The sequence below is a fragment of the Dreissena polymorpha genome, chromosome 14, assembly GCF_020536995.1.
Source record: "Dreissena polymorpha isolate Duluth1 chromosome 14, UMN_Dpol_1.0, whole genome shotgun sequence".
NCBI classification, from domain to species: domain Eukaryota; kingdom Metazoa; phylum Mollusca; class Bivalvia; order Myida; family Dreissenidae; genus Dreissena; species Dreissena polymorpha.
In genome coordinates this window covers 1957456-1980885 of record NC_068368.1, presented here as the reverse complement: position 1 = coordinate 1980885, position 23430 = coordinate 1957456, and the positions used below count along the sequence as shown (strand labels likewise).

The window sequence follows — 23430 nt, the reverse complement described above, 5'->3', positions numbered from 1 at the left end:
AATGGACTCAAAGTTTGGACTCGTGTAGTTTAGACACGTGTTTTATCCAAAACCTCTTCCGATATTGGTCCCATACGTATCGAAGATACTATCTTGCCGTTTTAAATTACCGTCGCAATTATAACCCCAGCGGGATGATTTGCTTCAATTAAATGCAATACACATTCATAGATATTGCAAGGACAAATATTTTACCTTTGAAGACTATTGAGCTTATTGTAACAAAACATGCATTGTTGAGTTGGTTATACTAGATAATTATTGTGTTTACTTTCATATCAACAAAAATAGTTACAGACGGAATGAAAATAAATCGTTAATTTAGTTTTTTTCAAGATGCAATATTCAAAATGAAACTTTAAATAAGAAACTCTTATTTTAACGTGATTAATGTGAACATATGTGCTATGATTTCCCGCATTGTTAGTTATTGGTTTGAATAAATCTTGCGACAAATCCATAAAACAATAACCTAACAAATGACGACAAGCAACTCAAATAAAATGCAATAGATTATTGATAAATACTGTTGTGAAATAATATTGCATTCAACTTATTATGACAAAGAAGCTTAATCGATCAAGAACAAACATGAATATTTGCCGAACTAAATAATACACTGACAATGCGAAAGTTTATCTTTATGACAACGTTGAAATGTACAAGGCCTCGTAGATAACACGTATGGAGTGATGGATGATCTGCCAAAACATTTTAACATTTAATTACAGTTTTACCCATAACATTGCAACTACTTTTCAGTGTTAAGCCGGATAATACGAATCAAATTCAATGATAATAAAGCATATTCCTTCTTTCATCCGAAATACTTATAGATTTGGACATCCTGCCCCGCTCTTGCTTCTTATCTAATCACAACTTGTTTTATTCTAAATCTCTTCTACTTTTACTCTTTCTTACCTCAGTTGATTATTCGCATGTGACTTGCATATACTTGTTCAAAACATAACTTTAATCGAATATACTAGCAACAAACTGAATGTAATTGATTTTAACTATGATTATACTAAGTGCATGTCAGTCATAGACCAAGCCTCAACTGTCTTGTGGTGCCATTGTATTCAGAATGTTTTCATTATGAACCAGTTGTACAATACTCCAGGCTCGGATAGAACACGACATTGTGGTCTGCGAATCGTTATGAAGAACATGATTTGATACAACGTTGCATGCATTTGTTCTATAACCCAGTAAAAGTTTCAGAATATGGTTTCCGCTGGCGTATTGTTATTTAATTTGTTTTATAACATCTTGGTAATTTCTCCCTAAACTGACAAGATATCAGTAAACAGGATTATATAATGGTACATTCTCTCTTAACAAAAAACCTGAGTTGGAAATGATGTTAAGTGTATTGCTATTATAGCGTAATATCATATTGTGTCATAGTTGATAAAAATATATTTAAAAAGTCTTGAAGAGTTTGTTAAGAAGCAATTTGAAAATGGGATGATTTGACTCGATTTTAACATATATGCTCACCTATAATTGTGTTGTTGTAACATCAATATGAAAGTTTATTATTTAATTTGAATCAATTTAACAAAATAGTTACATTTTGAACAAAAACTATCAAACATGCATGTTACTCAACAAAAGCGAAATATTTAAAATTCAAAGAAAAACGATGTTAATTTGCCCAGCATCAAAATAATCGAATAAACGCTACATAGGCCTAGTGAATTAGCCTCGCGTGTCTGTTAGCAACTTCATCCGTGGGTGTGATGATATAATTTTCCAATGAATGAAACATAAAAGCCATCTAATAAGGTCTGTTCTCTTTGTTTTGACATTGTTGATCAGCCACTTGCGTGAACTTATTTCCATACGGCATCCCCCAGATGGTCACAGATACAAGAGTGCATCGCCTTCGAGGTGTATGTGGCTCCTTAAATATAATGTTTAACTATTCGAACGTGATTAAACTTATGATCATTCCAAATAGATAGTGTGCACAAATAGCATTTTTATAAAATCGGAGAAACAATTGGATATACGAGTTTACCTTAAACGTATTTAAAACATTAAAAATATTTGTGCTACGTTTGCAGTTGTTTTCAAAATATGATATTTTCAATTTTAATTTGCGCTAGTGCTACAAATCTGAGTATTTGTGATTGTTTTGTTTTCTTTCGTAAACGTTTTTATGCTGATTTATATGTACATTAAATGGCAATTTTCGTTCCGCGCTTTTATATAGGAACACTATAATTGTTATAAGCGTAGGGAATTTTTTTTTGTATAATGATATTGATAAAAAGCACTCACACATATTTATACCATTTCACCTGCATTTGTACATAAACGACAATTTCTTATACTTAAGTGATAACTCAAATGTAAAGATGGAAGTTTTACCGTCTTACAATTAAATACAAAACAAGCAATACGGATATGCACACACTTATTTAAGTAATGCTATTCCATTTTGAATTATACTGAAACATGCAATCGGTATGTTTAGCGCAACTAATCAAAGGTTAATAGGAAACCACCTTCGTAAATATACGCATATATTGAGATAATATTGCATTATATATTTTCAATATTGCTTAAAAGAGTTCTGTTTTTTTAGCATTTGTTTTTCAGTCGAACACTTTTTATATTTGTTGCGTTCCCATGTTAGTTTGACGAAAACACTGTTCGCTATTTAGCCAAAAATCTGTGTATACTGTTTATGGTTCACAATAATTAAAACAAGCATTACATTCTTCATCATCATTATCATTATCATCCGCAGCAACAGGAGCAGCAGCGGCAACACCACCATCACCAACAACAGCATCATCACCATTGATTTCAAAATCCTCATATGATATAGTTGTTTCTTGTCCGGTTTGTCAAAATAATGTTAAAACCAATTTTCGCCTTTGTTAGTATGAGCATAGGAACCATGCCCAGTCGGAACCAATTTCCGGGATTCCATATCGTCCCTGCCATCATAATAGCCGTCTTCATTAACGTCAACATAATCGGCAGCTATTGTCTTATCATAGGATTATCCAATATGCTATCATCGGTCAAACGAGTTTGACTTTTACATCAAAATATCAGGAATAATCATGTCTGGTAATATTACTATTGCTTTTAATTATTGTATGTATATCCCAATTATGATTGTGTATACACCTTGTTATAATTAGATACCGTTAATGGTGATAACATGATAAAGGTATGAATAGAGATCATATATTAACAATCTTGATGACTAATATAATGTAGATGATGATAGTATGACTTTGTTGATTTTGATAATGATAATGTAACATGGTGGCATGTGTGTTTTCTTTGTTGTTGACGTTGTTGATGTTGATGGTGATGTTCTGCGGATGATTATAGTAATGGTGATTAAGATTAGTTGAAAGAAAATAGATTATGAAAAGTATTATATACTACTGCAAACAACTGTAATTTTATGAACACTGGCAACAAACATTTAAAGCAATGCACGGTTCTCAATACCTAATTCTGGTTTGTAGCACGGTGCTCTCAATGCAACGTAGTTTGGTGTTGAATTATAATTATAGGTTGACATTATAGTGTGTTGCAACAGGACACACATCAGTATATGTGTGCTTTTAATAATAACAAAACGCATACAAGACTTATTTAGAGCCTCGATAACGCTCAAAATCAACGAACATTTTGTAAGGTATTTCGTAAAATAAAGTTAAACCTAAACAATCCGTGTTCTTTATAGCAATAGCCACAATTTCAACGCTAGATGTGGTTGAAAGTTCGGCAGTTGCCATAAGGAACACTAATTTTTAATTAATAAGTTTATTTTACGAAATGTTGTACGAAATTTTCGTTAATTTTGAGTAGTAATGTTACTTTAAGGACTCGATGTGCTGCGCGAAAATACAAAGTGGGTTTGACTAAACATAGCGCACTATCTTACTTATGCAAACAAAAACTTTTCTAAGAATCAATATTATTTTGTTAAATGACTGTTTTGCTTTTTAGGATACGTTCAATACTATTATATTTAAAACAGTTTTCTCATTGAATTTCAATGGAGGCGTACATGTCGTAGATAAACTGAACTCTTTGACATATAATATTATGATAAAAAGTACTCCGTTGTTCGCTGAATCGCAGTAGTTTCATTCAACAGTCAATTGTTCTGATAAAAAAATGTTCAACCGCGAAGAACTAACAACGAGAAGCGTGACATCAAAACATTTGTTTCAAAATGCGCAGATAATATCAGGAAATATAAAGCTGTTCATATCACATATGTCACTTCATAAGTAAGTATGCGATAGGTTAACCGGTTAACCGGATAATCTTCTGAACAAACAGTTTGCTGGTTAAATTTTCTCGTACAGATTTACATGAAAGTTCCTTTTATAGATTATGTTTCATGGATCATTAAATAAGAAAATAATTTCCAGCGCTCGACACAATGGCAGTTACCGCTTTCGCTTTCTAAACATAACATGCCACGCTTGCGACGAAAATCAATATTGAACAATAATCAAAGTAATAACACTGCAATTAATTTGTTATGTATTTGTTACAAACAGAGGGTATGTCTTGATAATTGGAACTACTGTTGTTGTTTTTTCAACTCGCGACTTACAATGATAGGAAATGTTGAGAGAGTGGACTATATGAGAAGACGTTATTTACATGTGCATACTTTTTCTTTATACAACATTCTAAGTTATGTGCACATAATTTAGAAAAATATACCTTCCTTCCTTCCTTCCTTCCTTCCTTCCTTCCTTCCTTCCTTCCTTCCTTCCTTCCTTCCTTCCTTCCTTCCTTCCTTCCTCCTTCCTTCCTTCCTTCCTTCCTTCCTTCCTTCCTTCCTTCCTTCCTTCCTTCCTTCCTTCCTTCCTTCCTTCCTTCCTTCCTTCCTTCCTTCCTTCCTTCCTTCCTTCCTTCCTTCCTTCCTTCCTTCCTTCCTTCCTTCCTTCCGTTCTTCCTGCCTTCCTTCCTTCCTTTCATCCTTCCTTTCTTCCTTACTTCCTCCCTCCCTTCCTTCCCTCCCTCCCTTCCTCCCGCCCACCCGCCTGCTTGCCTTTCTGCCTCCTTGTTTGGATTTCTTAATGGAACACAAAGTTAAAGTTAAAACCAATATATGACATTTAATGGAAGTTCATGAAATCAATTCAGGTTTATATGTTATATACTTCCAATTATAATCGCAGATATATTTATGTCGGAAACGATGCAGCACATAAGCCGATTGATATTTTCTATAAAATAAATATTCTGAAATACATTGAGATTAACACCGATACTTTATCGCGCATCTTCGCATGAACAACACGACATTTCATCACTAAAGCGAATTCAAGTAAACAGCTGCTCATCGCTGATATTTCTATTTTCATGTGCTAACATAGCAAGTGATGCACGTGTATGTTATATATAACTTGTATTGTTTTGTCTAGCATAATGCTATATTCCCATGTGTAGGTGCGATCTAAGAACATTTAAAACATTATTAAATACGTCTTTAAATGCCCTTTAAGGAAACAATCCCCGTATAATTCCTGTTAGACTTTGTGATCAAAATGTATGTTAGTGGTATTTGTAGACTGCTTTATTTTTGGTCTTTCATGGTAAATGTCAATTATGATTCATAACAGAAGGCTAAGTTGTGATGCGTTTGTGTTATTTAATGTACTCAATGTGATGTAGAGGACCAATATATAAACAGATGTGTGGAGCGTGCAAATAGCGATAATATATGTATGGCTTCGCAGCGAATACAAACATGTATATAGTTATTGAATAATGTAAAACTATGAAGTTCATATAAAATAATAATATTAAAAATATGTGATTAAATACTATACATCAATCAATTCAATAATGACCCAAAATGTATACTCTAAATGTGATATTCTTCATTGCCTTAAGTACGGCATTGGTAATGCACACTCCCGGAAACCCTGGCGGATATGTTACTTGGGGGCATTGGTTGATATAATTGTCGGTGCAAATAGTTTTTCACTGGCATACCTTCAAAAAATGTAATTAAAGTGCTAAATATGGGACTAACCCCTGCATCGTCGACTTTAAATAGTCTCATTTTAATAATCCTGAATAATTGTTACCAGGATTTTAGTAACATACATGGTAATACCTCTTTCGCGTATACCAAAATATATTTTAATTCAAATGCCTTTAAACAATTTTAGAACTGGATTTACTTACCCTACTGAAATTCAGCGAAATCTATCGGCAACTTTTCCAGGCACATCCAACTTTTCACAGCATATCGGGGTTCCGGGGGTGATGCATGTATCCGACAATCATTCCGTTCTTCCTTTGTATAGGCTTATAATCGTGACGGGTATGCAGGGGGATGCTATGACACGTGTTAGAGCATGTTCTTCTTATTCAAATAATTTTAGTTATTCTGTTGGAAAGAGCCAAGGGGAGGAAAAGTCGACGATTATGTTTACCTGTTGTTTGAAGATCTCGGATTTTATATACAAGATCATGACTTTAATTCGATTTGAAAGCTATGACGTCATACGAACATAAATTGCGTACACAAGTTAGACATTTTGTAAACGACAATTATATGTTTAGGTAAAACCTTAATAATAATCATTCATGAAGTTTATCAACAAATTAGAATCAATATGTCTGAATGACACCAATATACACGGCTGAGGTAGTGATGTATATTGCTGTAACGTATTTAAAGGTTATCTAAGTGTGCTTTTGTGATCACCTTTTGTCTTTCGCTGGTCGCCCCGCGTCTGTCGTTGTTCGTCAACATTAACCTTTTGTACACTCTTGAAGCAAAATGTGATGCCAATCTTCAAAAAACCTGCTATGAAAGGCTCCGGGCCCTTAGCACATTACATAAGGTGGCGGAAAAGTTAAACTTATAAATAAATGTGTATCCCTTATCATCTTTAAACGTGTTTAGAACATTCGTTCTTAAGATATTTTCGTCGAGATTGTTTTAGTTTGATAGAAAATATATTCCTCTTCATTTTAACATTGTGTGTGTGCTATTGTTATTTATGAGGTCCTTCCACGCATGATTCTGAATTATATGTGGACCCTGTAACTGATACTCAAACAAATTATTTACTTTCCTCAGCTGGTCAACATCAAGTGCCTGGTAGATATGACGCTACACGTGTGAGTTCATGGCGTATGTAGAATACACCACAACGCAGGAAGAAATCCTGCTGCGACATCTGTGCCTTACACTGCAAGCCAATCAGTCCACCAGTTTTAGGTAGGTGGTCTTCCAGTATATATGAGTAGCTCCCTGTTAAAAGGTGGTTAACCCATTTATGCCCAGTGGACTCTCCCATCCTTCTAAATTGGTTCAATTTATTTCCAAAATTAGGGATGTCTAGTATGTTTATTTCTATATTTAGAATATTACTTACTGAAATTCCTTGAAGCAAACAGCGCAGACCCAGATGAGACGCCGCATCATGCGGCGTCTCATCTGGGTCTACGCTGTTTGCAATGTCCTTTTTTCAGGACGCTAGGCATGAATGGGTTAAATGCATCTGCGTAACGTGTCGTCCCAGATTAACTTGTGCTTATCAGGCCAATCATCGACGACACTTTCCGCTCTCATGGCATTTTTGTCGTCACCCATTAGCCTATGCTAACTGCACGGGCTAATCTCGGACGACACTGTTCGCACATGCATTAAACCCCTTTTATCAAAGCGCGCCTCAAGTAAATTTTAGTTTCCAGCGTTTTGTTGTATTGGCATTAACCAATAAGGCTCATTTTTAATTGGAATTACCCACAATTATTGTCAGGTTCTTAGAAATGTAAACTTCAGATTAGGCATATTTTTGCAAACTCCGTCGAAATGTCACTTGATTTATTAATTGTAAGATGTTATACACACATAGCAAGATATGTGTGCTTTTTAAACTCGCAACAAACGTGCCGATTTTATAAAAAATGAGCCCTGCTCTTTGAAAACGGGGCCAAATGCATGTGCGTAAAGAGTCGTCCCAGAAAGGCTTGGGAAGTCCGCACAGGCTAATCAGTGATAATATGTTTCCGCCTAAACAGGACTGTCGCTTATAAGAGATATCATGTAAACAACAATACTATAAGAGCGAAAAGTGTACCATACAAGTGTCGTCCCTTATTAGCCTGTAGATTTTCTGAGACGTTACTTTACGCACGTTACGCACACGAGTTAAGCCCCATTAGTACAGAGCGAGGCTCGACGTTTTCTTTGAGAATAGCTTCAACCTGCGCATGCCAATGCAATCACTAACAAACTGTATATAGCAGCAAGTTTCACATTGTAATATCAAATGCACAATATTAACATGTTTTGTCCGTAAGTCATTGACAAACTCTCTGGTAAGGTTTGAATACATAACATAGTATTTTGGTTGAGTGCATTTGTTTCGAAATGTCATGTTCCGTTCTGAATTATGTAAACATAACATGTCGCTGAGTGCTGGGAAGTATTGTCGCTGTCCGCATACACAGTCACTCAACGTCTTAGTCGCTGTCCGCATACACAGTCACTCAACGCCTTAGTCGCTGTCCGCATACACAATCACTCAACGTCTGCGTCGCTGTCCGCATACACAGTCACTCAACGTCTTAGGTGCGTATTTTCTTCGTAAATATTATTTGATAGTGTTGTTAAATTTTTTTACTAAGACAATTTCTCGTCGTGTGGACTACTTTTTCTAAACAAACAGCAATATGAACAAAATAAAGTTTTTTTAAGAGAATATGCAAGAGATTTATGTAACGGACTCAAAACTATTGTCCCATACTAGCCACTATGTTCTTATTAACCCATTCATGTCTAGTGGACTCTCCCATCCTTCTAAATTGGATCAATTTATTTTCAAAATTAGCGATGTATAGTATATTTATTTCTATATTAAGAATATTACTTACTGAAATTCCTTTAAGCAAACAGCGCAGACCCAGATGAGACACCGCATCATGCGGCGTCTCATCTGGGTCTACGCTGTATGCAATGTCCTTTTTTCAGGACGCTAGGCATTAATGGGTTAATTTGGCAGTTACACACAACATTTTAATTGCAAAACAGTATGTTGTTTCTGTTCAAAGATATGAACGATTCATTGTGGGTAGACCACGCTCAAGGTAGCTATTTACACTTTTTTGTTGGGTAAAAGAGCGTCTTGTAATTAGGATTCTAGACAAAATTTCACCCACAACTTAAAAAATATCTGGTAAAAAAGGGCCTTGCTCCGCGAAAAAGGGTTTTAATGAATGTGCGTAAAGTGTCGTCCAAGATTAACCCGTGCAGTCCGCACAGGTTCATCAGGGACAACACCTAACGCGTAAACAAGATTTTTGCTAAGAAGTGACTTTCTTTAAACCGTAAATATCATTACAGCGGAAAGTGCCGTTCCTTATTATCCTTTGCGGACTGCACAGGCTTATCTGGGATGACACTTGACGCACATGCATTAAACCCCCTTTTCACAGAGCGTGACACATTTATTTTCCTGTATACAAGTTGTTGTCGCATGATGAATGACCAGGTATGACTGGCGCGGTTTTTGAAGATGCCCGAGTCATGTGCATTGTCTTGTGCGATGTAACTAAGTAACTCAGACTTGCATCCTGTTTGAATAATGACTCTTTTAGGTAAAACCATTATGAAGTTATGTGTAGTTATTTACATTTCATATTTTTTATAAAATAATTTTTTTACAATGCAGTTGTATATTTTATGACATATGACATATTTTACAAATGTTGATGGCGATATTGTTCCACTTATCACACATTTTACCTAACCAGTAATTGATATATAATACACAATTAGATTTATAAAAAATAAAAACAATAATTATAATGATAATTCGTAAAAAATATTAAAACACATGTACTGCTGTCTGTGGCACACACATATCAATGCAATGTTTTTTCATTTTCTGTTTTGCATTTCTTTACTGTTCTATGTCATGATTTAAGTTAACTAGGAAATGTTCAGTCAATTTACTCTTTTCCTCTAGAGTTTCTATATTTGCCTGCACATATTCAATCAGGCATCAAAACTTCAACTACCTTCATGTCAATGATCTTTCTTTAAGCAAGCTACGCATTTCCTTTTAGTAACATGTGTATAATGGGTAACACAACACTTTTTATTTCCGATTTAATAATCAGGCCTTGTATTGTGTAACTTACATCGCAACAAAAACCTGTTAAATTGAGTTCCTTTATTGCTAAACAGCCAACCCGTTTGTTATCAGACACTTGATTGTATAAGTCTGCACGTGTATATATAAACACAATATGACATTCGAGGAACGCGATTACGACAACTTCTTGGGCTGCAAGAATCCGAGCAACGGGAGGTAATTCTTTACATTCGATACAAAACTGAATGATGTGATTGTTCCCCTTTCTAAAGAAAAAACGCGAATCACATGGTTGCTGGTCGGCTTATGCAGAAACTTTTTAATAACTTATATTAAAGACAATAATCGAATATTGTAAACAATAAAATACAACCATCCGGTTTTTAGTTTTGCAACATATGTATAATATGTAATTAATAAGTAATCAGTTATATTAATCATTATGTACTAAGACTAGTTTTCACTCTAAACAGACCTCGTCAAATTCCCTTGAATTGGTCATGTAATACAAAACATAAATGACAAAATCATTTAAATTGTCATTAACGGCATTTGTAAGGTTTTTGCCACGTGGGCATATTTTAATTCCCCCCTTCGAAGAAGATTGGGCATATTGTTTTGCACATGTCAGTCCGTCGATCGGTCCGTTGGTCCGTCGGTCGGTCGGTCCGTCCACCAAATGGTTTCCGGATGATAACTCGAGAACGCTTCGGCCTAGGATCATGAAACTTCAGAAGTACATTAATTATGACTGACATATTATTCCTATTGATTGTCAGAACACTAGGTCAAAGGTCAAGGTCACACTGACTCGAAACAGTAAAATGGTTTCCGGATAATACCTCAAGAACGCTTACGCCTAGGATCATGAAACTTCATAGGTACATTGATCATGACTGGCAGATGACCCCTATTGATTTTCAGGTCACTAGGTCAAAGGTCAAGGTCACAGTGACTCGAAACAATAAAATGGTTTCCTGATGATAACTCAAGAACACTTAAGCCTAGGATAATGAAACTTCATAGGCACATTGATTATGAATGGCAGATGACCCCTATTAATTTTAAGGTCACTAGGTAAATGGCCAAGGTCACAGTGACACTAAACAGTAAAATGGTTTCCGGATGATAACTCAAGAACGCTTACGCCTTGGATCATGAAACTTCAAAGGTACATTGATCATGACTGGCAGATGACCCCTAATAATTTTCATGTCACTATGTTAAAGGTCAAGATCACAGTGACTCTAAACAGTATAATGGTTTCCGGATGATAACTCAAGAACGCTTACGCTTAGGATCATGAGACTTCATAGGTACATTGATCATGACTGGCAGATGATCCCTCTTGATTTTCAGGTCTCTAGGTAAAAAGTCAAGGTCACAGTGACTAGAAACAGTAAAATGGTTTTCGGAAGATAACTCAATAATGCTTACGCCTAGGATCATGAAACTTCAAAAGTACATTGAATATAGCTTGCAGATGACCCCTATTGATTTTCAGGTCACTAGGCCAAAGGTCAAGGTGACTCGAAATAGTAAAATGGTTTCCGGATGATAACTCAAGAATGCTTACGCCTAGGATCATGAAACTTCATAGGCACATTGATCATCACTGGCAGATGAACCTTATTGATTTTCAGGTCACTAGGTCAAAGGTCAAGGTCACAGTGATTCCAAGCAATTAATTGGTTTCCGGATGATAACTCAAGAACGCTTAAGCCTGGGATCAGGAAAGTTCATAGGGACACTGGTTATGACTGACAGATGACCCCTATAGATTTTCAGTATAAGTCATAGATCAAGGTCACAGTGACTTGAAATATTAAAATGGTTTCCGGATTATAACTCATGAATGCTTAGGGTTAGGATCAGGAAAGTTCATAGGGACATTGGTCATGACCGACAGATGACCCCTATTGATATTCATGACTCTTGGTCAAAGTTCAAGGTAACAGTGACCTGAAGCCACTATAACTGACAGCCCATTTGGGGGGGGGGGCATGGTGTTTTACAAACAGCCTTTGTTCTCTTATATAACATTACCGCAGACTATTTCAGAAAAAAATGTTCTACTTTAAACTGTTTACCAATTTAGCCGCGTAATTTTAAAATTGTTATTGTGGCAAGCGTAGCTAAAGAAAGCCTGCGCATTCTCGCATTCTTGTCAAGGTCTACAATTTCCGCTTATTGGACCACGAAAATGTCCCTGCTTTAAAGCGGTAAAGTTAGCTCCAGCCTAGACTGCGAGGATGCGCAGGTTAGTCTTGTCATCGAATATGGCATACGATCCATTTTATCACGACGCGTATCAATTATCCTTATGGAATCCATATTCTACTTAATTGGATGGGAACTGTTTTTGCATGTCTACGTACAGGACGAGCAAGACCTTGTTTGCTGTTTTATTATCTGTTTATGTTTTAATGGGATATCATATCTACTTAATGATCCAGTTGTAGTCATGTGTTGACTCGGTTTGTTCAAATTGTATCGTCGGAAAGTTCACAAATGGTATGTTTTACATAAAATGAAACGTATTCATTGTTACTTTAAATTGTTACTAGAGGTAGTATTTCACATGTTTCTAGAGTTAAGACCAGTATGATACCCTTCTCAAACTAATGCTGGGTTCGCCAATGTTAAATCTTATTCTTATGAATTGTCATAATATCATATACTTAGCTTATCAGCAGCCCTGTATATCTCGACCACCATTCACAAGACATGCATCTCACCCCTACGCATACAACTTAGATTTCATATACTGTTCCCTACGTATATGAGCGGAATTTAATGGTGTTGTTTTTTCTGTTTTGTTCGATTCTAGATCTCCGACCGCATTTGTTGTTTGTAGTTATTGTTAAATTGTGTTGTTTTGTTGTGTGTATGCTTCCAAATATAACGCTGCCTTACAAAACCTCTTTTTCCACTGGGTTCGATGTGGTTTACAATACTGCGTTCCATTTTTTTCCAGTAATTTCTACTGATTAAATAAATATAACAACCGTTTTATTACATACACATTTTGGTTGTGAATAATTGTTGAACTAGCAAACTACAACAAACATATGTCTTCGCCATGCTAGTGTAGAATACACGTTAATAGGGATATCGCCGCTGACTGTCCAGGGAGTTACAGCCTTGTTGCTATTGTTAAATGAAATGCGGGTATTATTAGTGTCAGTGTCTGTTAATGTCAGTGCCCCATTTCATTTGGTAATGTAAAGCTGGTTTGGTTATTGTATGTAATTGGCCCTCTGTGAAATTAACGCAGTCTTATTGTCAGTTCTTGTTAAAGTCATCGTCCCATCTCATCGGGTAATCGAACGCTGGTCTGACAATTGTGAATAATTGGATCTTAGTTCATTTACGTAAAGCGTCTTCGTATAGTATGTAGGCATTATTGAGACTCTATTTTAATCTGTGTTCAGCATTTTGAAATCGTATCTCATCTAACCTTATAAAAACAGAAGAAAAACAAAAATCAGAAGACAAATCGTGTAAATTTCTTTTTAAGTCGTCATAAGTTTAAAAAAAGCTCTACGAAAATAATTGTCTAGCCCTCTGGGCATTATAAATGGTATGACATTAAACAGATATATTTGTATGAGTTTTTATATATGCTGTTAACACAGGGCGCGGAATCCACTGCTTTTTCAGGGTTTTTCACACGGGCTGGAAATAATGTCAGCACACCTTTTAGAACTTTATTTTTGCATTTTGCAAATATATCAAGTTATTGAAGTAAATTTGTGCATAAAATAGTATAATTTTGCAGCTTGTGCCAATATTTGAAGGTATACAAATAAATCCGTGAATACGTCTGAAATCGGTGACTCAATTACACGATGCGTAAAGCATATTCGTATACATTAATGCAGTACACACAATATTGAACAAGAACTCATGCTAATTAAATAAGGTCATTCTGACGCAGGTAAGATTGCAATATGCAACATAAAAATCTTTCTTTTATGCACTTGTTGAAATTCTTGAGACAAATTGTTTGAAAAAGGTATTTGAAAAAAGCACCACTCCCCGTTGTGTTAACATCCTTTATCGTTTAATAAGGAACCCCTTAAAGTCACGTGATCCTGTACCCTGAACAAGCAATACTATATTAACACTCCTGGGTCTTTGTTTCAAGCGAAATCAATCGTATACATATTTTACGACTTATTAAATCGTTTTACAGGTGAATTGCCAGATTTGACCCCAGTGGCATATTAACAAACTGGTTGAAGACCACTCTAGGCCTTGCTTTATTTTTAGAGGAGATCTTTAAAACTTTTTTGTTTCATGTAAATATTTTAAGTGTAAAATATTATAAATTATAAAAAAATCGGTAACTTGTTGTTGAAGGTGAGAATATTTGTTAAGGTTCATTTTTAAAACTTGTTACCTAAGAAAGTAACGGAAAAAGACAACTTGATCTAGTGTCATAGAACACCACGCAGGAAACGTCCCTTCGGAGTTTCGTTGAATTGTGCCCAGCGCTTGAAGAGAAATGTTTGTTTGAATAAGAAATTCAGTACCACTCGCGACGACTGATGAAAGAACGAATGGACAGGCGACCGATATCGCTGTACCTTATAGCTTACCATGAGCACGCCCTGTAATTTTAAATGTATTATACAAAACACTTGAACATGTTTATACAACACAGTGGCTTACATTCCAGTAAAAGGGAAAACAGAGCGGTGATCAGAAATTAAAAACCTTATATTTGTCATGATTTTCTAAATTTAAAACAATGTTACGGATGCCACAAAAGCTTGAAGATTAGTAAGTGGTTTTAAATCAAAACGTATCCAATATCAAACGAAAACATGTCAAAATAACATTATATGCGAAAAAATCAAGCTTAGATATACCTTAAAAATATTATTATAGCAGATTATTTCTGCACTGTTTTTTCTAACTCTTAAAGATTTGTGTGTACAAATTCAAGGTTTTGTTTCCTCATAAATTATTCAGCAATTATCGTTGTACGTTTAGTTCTATTTGTCTGAAACATCGTGTTATTTGACATGCGTTGATTTGGAGACAATGTTCAAATTTAATGTAACAATATGAAGTTTGAAAACTGATCGATTACAACGTAAAATTTAAAACTCCCTGCTAAATAATGAGAAACAATCTCATACGCCTGAAACTAATTAACATTTTTTCTGTGTATGTGTCTTTATCACGAATAAAATAATCTTAAAATGAAACATGTGTGTGTGTTCATCGTTTATATGACGCAACTGTGCCTCTATAGCCATTCTATAGCGGATATTAATCTTCACGGCTTGCAATAATATGAAAATAGACCGTTGTGCACTCAGCTTACTAATTGAGTGTTTGAAATTCCATCCTGATTGAAATCGAAATGTCTGCACACGATTCATGTCAAAGTTAAGCTCGGAATCTGTAAAAGACGTGCGTATTTCCTCTGTATGGAAATGTTCGTGACTTAAAATGCTGCATTCAAGAGCAAGTTATACCGTTTTCACATTTAACCTGTATTGGTCATGTTCAAAAGTGATGCGTATTCATATGTAAAATGTACATTTGCGCACATACATTAAACAAACTGAAAACAGTAATGTGTCATGCAATTTAATATGCAAATGGCAAAATTAAACATATTTACAAACAGTAACTGTCTTATTAGTTGTAATAGCGTCACCCTTTACCCGGGTCAAAATGTCCTCTTTAACTACGGTTGTAATAAAATGGACTAAGATTAGATTTGTAAATACTGCACGTTTTTTCATATTATTTATTCTACACGAAAAGTCAATGCATATTAGCGATACATTAGGACTGATCTATTACTCAGTACATGACATATGGTCATATATTGAGTGATATTTACAAACCACCATCAATTGTAACCCTGTATACATTTGATACATTGATTTTACATACATTTCGTTTCACATACATCATATTAGTATAACGAAATAAAGGCTATTAACAAAGCATGTTGCAAAAATGCAGCATTAATATACCATGGCTCTGGTAATGAAGAAGAAAAGGTGGTGTAATACTCGAACGCTGTGTATATACTTATGGTAAGTGTTAAGATGCAAACTTAAGTTCTTGGCAAACTGTCTTCGAGGAAGATACAGATACAACGGTCGTTTCCATTTCTCTCTATTTTTGTCTACACATGTCGATTGTTAACAAATATTTAATAAGCAAACTACACCACACACATGCCATACGAAATGTTATTGTATGCTTTCATAAACGTGCAAACGGGCATTGTCGCTGACTCGTTGAATAGGCAGTGGCCTTTACTAGACCATCTTTGCTTAAATATAAATACAATTAAGACATGTGTAAATGCCTATTAATGGCACTGTGCCATCTCATTATGTAATGTATAAAACTTGATCAGATCACTGTATATGATGCGCTCTCAGTTCATTAACGTTCATAGAAGTCGTATCGTATTTTACAATTATTGAGGACGGAGGCAGTACAATTAAATCCGACATAATATACACGTTTTACATACTGTCTACGGTTCCCAAAAGGTGAGTAAATGCTTGTATATGCATTACGTTTCTTGAAGCACGATACAGTACTAGTATTTACAACTTGTATTATTCCTAATATAATAAGTTTGTCTCACTTTTGCAAGTTGATATGTTTTCGCATTATCAATAGTTTTGCACTCATGTGAAACATGTGACTGTCAATCGATTGTAATTATTTTAAATAACTTTTAATTGTGTTCTTAGATATTAATTCTACATTATATATTTATTACTGCGACGGCCTTCAAGCATGTAGAAAAGGTAAACGAGTATCGTTTTCAATATATAGTTGATCGACATGAATATTCATCATTTTGGTTATTTTAATTTACAACAAAGGATGAGTCTGATTGACACCATCATATAAAGTAAGAATACGCTAAATTGACTGCCAATCATCTTGTAAATCCAATTTATTGTACAGTTTTCAAATCGTGATATCTACTGTCAAAAAAAAATTACCTAATGGATTGGGGTTTGCCGAAAGAAACTCATATCAAAAGACGGTTTATATAACACTAAAAAACACTGTCATTTTGAAAGGCAAATGAAAAGATAGAAATAAAGTGTATTTGCCGTTCCAAATATGTAATTCATGTGTGATTGTGTTTGCTGTTCGATTTTGTGATACGTCGTATTATTTTTGAAATTGCATTTTTCTTAAATTAAAAACCCGCCACAGCTTATACAGATGCGTTCCCGCTGTATGGGCTGGGATCTCGACACAGTTTATACAGATGCGTTCCCGCTGTATGGGCAGGGATCCCGACACAGTTTATACAGATGCGTTCCCGCTGTATGGGCTGGGATCCCGACACTGTTTATACAGATGCGTTCCCGCTGTATGGGCTCGGATACCGAAACTGTTTATACAGATGCGTTCCCGCTGTATGGGCTGGGATCCCGAAACTGTTTATACAGATGCGTTCCCGCTGTATGGGCTGGGATTTATGTTTAGTTAAAATTAAATTTTATGATTTTATTGATTTAAATATATTCTCAAATAATGCATAATGTTTGGTTTATGTTTTGTTAGTCAACTGTGTTATATGGTAAGGTTAAATAAAATGCTATGCCATATCGTTTATGATGTATGGTTGCAATAAATATTGCCGGCGAATTTTACTGATATAGCATGTTTGCATAAGACATATTGAATGCAAATTGGACCGTTTGCAATTTATCAATCTAAAGAGATCAGCCCCTAACATTAATTTTCGTCGAATATGCAAATGTAAATGCATGTATTTTGTTTACGCATACATAAATCATGATAAACGCCCCTCGTAAATAAACTTTGTTTTTATTGTTTTCATAAAATTCCATAAAAGCGAAGAGTATGTTTGACGACATTACATGCATATGAGTTAAGCCTGCAGTCCCAATGGCTCGATTATGAAGTACGCATTAAGACAGTGTAGTAAACGTTTACCCATATTTACACGGTACACTTTTATCACACTAATTAGACAATTTCTAAATAAAACATTCATTCAACTGATATTGATTTATAAAGACAAGTAATTCTACATAGATACACACATTTGTAATGGACCCTAAAAGTTTGTATGATTACAGTCGTCTTATTTGTACAGTAAAATGGTGTGTTTAATAGCCGGTGGCGGCGTCAACATACACTTTATTTAGCATAAAGCATTATCTTTTTTCTAGAAATAATAATACATTTTTATAAAATTACTTTAAAACTCAATTTGAATCGAATTTAGTATTGGTGCAAAGCGAAATTAGTGTTCATTTTGTTTTAATTTTAATAGTATGCATAAAGGTAAAATAAAGGTAATGAAAGTTAAGAACTATCCGAAGATAAAAGTTAATTAAATGTATCACGAGCTGAGGTTATTGCGTTGAAACGGAAAATCCAAAGCATTTTGGGTTTACAATGTCTTTGGCTAGCATAACCATAAATCTTGTAAGAACATTAGTAAATGTCATAATATTTTAATATACAGCAAACACACTGATAACGGCATGTTCAAATGATCAAACGTATGAACAATATAGGACCACACAAACAATCAACATTAAACGTATCACGAGCTGAGGTTATTGCGTTGAAACGGAAAATCCAAAGCATTTTGGGTTTACAATGTCTTTGGCTAGCATAACCATAACTCTTGTAAGAACATTAGTAAATGTCATAATATTTTAATATACAGAAAAACACTGATAACGGCATGTTCAAAGGAAAACATACATATATCCCTGTTGAATATGGATATTCAGAACTTCAGCAGGATACAAATATTCAAGTGTATGAATTTTACACAGGACCCAGTCGAAAAAAGTGAATCCCCAATTATTGTAAAAAAAAACAAAGATAATACGAAAACCATTATTACTAAAATAAACAAATTAATGTACATTCAATAAGTATGCTCGAAATGAAAAAGGCGAATGCACTGTACGTTGTTCATATATACATATTTTTTTTTTAAATCTGCAAACTATACATTACAGGGTGCAGATTCAACGGGGTTTTTAGGGGTTTACACACGGGCTGGACAGAATGAAATCAAACCGTTAAGAACTTAGTTTTGCAAATATCTCAAGTTATTAAAAAACATTTGCAAAAATCTAACATGCATTAAGGACAGTTGTTCTTGAAGTATGTGCCGATATCTTAAGGTATACGAATAAATCATTGAATACGTCTGACATCGGTGCCAAAAGTGTACGCTACGTGAAAAATAACATACCTTTAACGTGAACTACGTTTGCAGTAACAAATGAAATTTTGAACAAGAACACATGCTTAAGTAAATAAAGTAATCCTGATGTATTTTGACATTGCCATAAACAACATAAAAATTGTCTTTTACGCACTATTTGAAATTCTTAAGAAAACTTGTTTAAAAAAGTTATTTGAAATAAAGCACCGCTTACCGTGGTGTTAAACCTCTTTCAGTTAAAAAGTGGAACCCGATAAAGGTCACGTGATCCTTCACCCTGCGATAACTATACAAACAAAAAACACAAATGCAACTCTACTTAAACTAATAGACTTGCAATTAGATCATAATAGAGGTCATTTAAATCAAACACTTTTATAAAACAAATTGCGAATCCTTTGCATTTCTATGTGTTGTAAAGTAGGTATATATTCATTGTCGAGAAAACCATACGTTTAAATCAAACAGGTCGCAGTGGTGTATTGTGGGAGCGTTCTTTAGATTTCACCAATAAACACCAAGCACTGGTTCAAGTCCCGAAGAAAACACAATTGAGGCGTCTTAAATAAGCCTTAGGCTTTCTATACCATCGTGCTAAAATAGGTTTCAACTAATACTTTTCTAAGCATAAATAATGACGCTTTACATATCGATTTAACAAGATAACCACGAGGATTATGGAAACTGTAAGAAACAAAACTGTATTATACTTATGAACCCCCTTAAAAGCTACTTTTGACTACAGGTGCATACATTTAGTGGGGTCATATGGTGAAATGATTGTTCACTTTTTGATAAAAGCAACAAACTTGGTACATTTGTAGATTTAAGTATTTTATTCAATTTAAGGTATGGACCCATCTCCAATTTTCAAGATGGCCGCCATTTTCAAGATGGCCGCCAAGATGGCCGCCAAAATTTAGGAAATTACATGTTACTGCCATATTTGATTAAAGTATTCTGTTTATGGCATTGAAATTAGCTGATTTACGTTATTAATTAATTAAAATATGTTTCTTCATGAACAAAAATGAATTAAATATTGCATATAAGTCAAAATGGCTTCCAAAATGGCCATCTAAAGTAAAAAAAATAGGATTTTCCTATAAATCTATAAATTCAATACTCATTGAACGTATGTTATGTAAGCAAGTGTTTTTCTTGTTTGTATGTTTACAGATACCTTTATTTGTATAATATTGTCAACATATTGTTTCAGTCCTTAAATTAAGAAATAACTGCATTCAACGAGTTCACACTTGCAGCCCTTAAAGCTGCCTTAAAGTTTATCCCCGGTCACAGCCTCCACCACACAGACAAAGGGCTGTGCACAACAAGTCAGCTTTTATACACTTGCACATCCCACAGCAACCAATATGGGGACTGCAGTCATAACTTCAGTAACTCCTGGCACGACTCTGATGCTTGCAGTAGTGCTGTCCAGAACGGTACCCAAGCATTGTCCTGGTCTCTAACCCAACCCCAATTAGTTGGAAAAGGGAGTTCTGGTGAGGGAAATAGTGCTTGTCCCCAGCAGTATCCAGCCTTAGTGTGTTGCTGTATGGCTGCTCGTGTTGATGGAATTCCATCTATTGATCTACCTTTGCGTGTGGTCCTTTCGGGCATCATAACGTTTCAACGTTAGCATGATAGTTGCAATGGAGTTTGACCGAGAATCTTGATGCTTCTGTTGCGGCTCCATATGCCTTCCAACGTTTTCCATGCTGTTTTTTTTACCTTTACCACTGAATGCGGAGGTCTGGACACATTAAATGCATTGAATGCCAATAGACCACTCGTGATATCCTGACCAAGAACATTACACAGTTTATGTACAGGTATATATCTTTACTGTTTTCCTTTGCAAAACGCTATCCAAAGTTCCTCTACATTCATATGTTGAAAAGCTGCTGTAGCTATGACAACTACATCTGTATCAACTGTTCGTATTAGGATTTTTTTATTGTTGTGGTTGGCAGGAAGATTGCATGGAGTAAGAGTCTTGTATCTGCTTCTTCGTGTGTACGGGGATAGGCTACTGCTTTCTTCGATCGGTATATTACTCAGAACGTTTTTACCTTTGGCGGTGATAGTCCGAGAGCCCACTGGTGCTTATGACAGTTTTGAGGCCAAGAATTGTTTTTGTATATTTGAAAATGGTATTTTATGTTCTTGCAGAAAACCCATTTCTTAAGTGTCACAGCCGTGCATATCTATGATTTTTGGGTAACATCACTCAAAATCGAAAGTTTTCCTGCTGATTTCTGGAATAATTAAATAAATAGACATTTTCAGTCATGGGTATTTACCCAGGGTTTCAGTTTTGGGGTATTAAATAGGTATCAGAAATCTTTCTGATAATTCATTTAAAAAATAATTGTCCATGTACTATTTAAAAAAAGGGTTAAAACCCATCAAATTTCGCATTTTTTTTACCAGAATTTTCCCTTTTTTTACTTTTAAATTCTGCGAATTCTTTTTACCAGGTAACAATTTCTAACATATTTGTCTAATAAGTTATTTATAAAACACACACATGACCATCGTGTTTCATTCCAACAACGACATTTTTAATCACCATCTATTCGTGATTTTGGGTGGAAATGAATAAAATGATTATCAACATCTATTAGTGAATTTGGGCGGAAATGAATAAAATCACACACAAAACTGCTGATTTCTGGAATATTTTGATTTAATTAGATTCATAAGACATGTGATCATTATAATAATCAAATACAGTTTGTAAATTACCTATATATGATGCTCTATACTAAAGAGGAAAACCTTGAAATCTGTGTTTTCATACAATACCTTTTTTAGTATTCCTTATTTAAAACTGATGATCCCTGGAACCTGACTAATTTTGACAATAGGGTCATAATTTGAAGAAATGTTTAAAAGCACACACACAACGATGCTTGATACCAAATATTAAACATCGGTTCTTCGTGGTTTCAGAGGTCAAATGTTTTTAAGTTTCACTTTTGAATCCGAACCGGAGCGAATTGATTAATTGCCATAGACGACTACGCAGGGAAAAGCCTTTGTAGTATAATGTATCGTAGAATTCTGTTCAGCACTTTTAAAAAATTAAGTTAAAAAGAACACGTTCAGGGACACAGGCAGCGACTGACTAACGGATGGACGATTGCCGGACTACGGAAATCACGATATACCTTTAGCTCACCATTAGCATGCCCTGAATTTTATGTCGACAAACATGAACATATATGATTGACAGAGTGGCTTCCATTTCGCTTTTGGCAAACACAGTATCGAGCAGAAATGTTATTAGATTATTGGAATTAATTTCAAATTTCTAAAACAATGTTAATATATTTGGTTGAAAAAAAACACAACAACAATGGATGCCACATTAGCTTTAAGATTAGTAGTTGGTTAGTACGCAACACTTATGCAATATCAAACGAATACGTGCCAACAATAACAGTTAATGCGATTGTTGGCAAGCATATATATTAAAAATATCTGGATTTGACTAAGCTCAAATTACATTATAATTAATAAATAAATAAAAAAATAAAAATATAATTTATACATATGTTTGTGTTTCTATCACTAACTGTTTTGTTTGTTCCGATGCACGGGTCTATTGCCTCTAATACGAAAATATTATCTTACTTGTAGTTTTATTCGTTTTAGACATCTCAGCATGTGAGATTGCAAAGATTGGAAGACAATTCAAACCCTGATACAAAATTAGATGTCACAAAGTGAAGTTTGAAAACACCTCAAATGCTAATTCAAGTTCCAAACGCCCTGAACAATAATGAGAAACAATCTCATACGTCTGAATTTAGTTAACATGTTTTTGTCTGTGTGTTTCTTTTTCCAGCACGAAACAACAATAAGCTTAAAATGAAACACTTGTGTTTGTTCATCGTTTATATAACAAAACTGTGTTTCCATATCGGAAATTAATTTTCACTGCTTATAATGGTCTCAAATTGGAGTGTTGTTCTGACTAAAATAGAATTGTCAATAATCCAATCATGTCAAAATTAAAGCTGGAAAATCTCTAAAAGTATTTCCTTCGTACCGAAATTGTCGTTACCA

The 23430-nt window shown here is 34.7% G+C and overlaps 1 protein-coding gene across 4 annotated transcripts in view; it reads left to right on the top strand.

Moving 5' to 3' along the window:
* LOC127858373 (corticotropin-releasing factor receptor 1-like) overlaps nucleotides 1–23430 on the top strand; it is a 136812-nt gene that overhangs the window by 23357 nt on the left and 90025 nt on the right. For all 4 annotated transcript variants that reach the window (XM_052395462.1, XM_052395461.1, XM_052395460.1 and 1 more), the window contains exon 2: nucleotides 7100–7233. In XM_052395462.1, the coding sequence (XP_052251422.1) occupies nucleotides 7149–7233 (85 nt within the window). In that variant the 5' untranslated portion in view covers nucleotides 7100–7148. The remainder of the gene's footprint in view (nucleotides 1–7099; nucleotides 7234–23430) is intronic.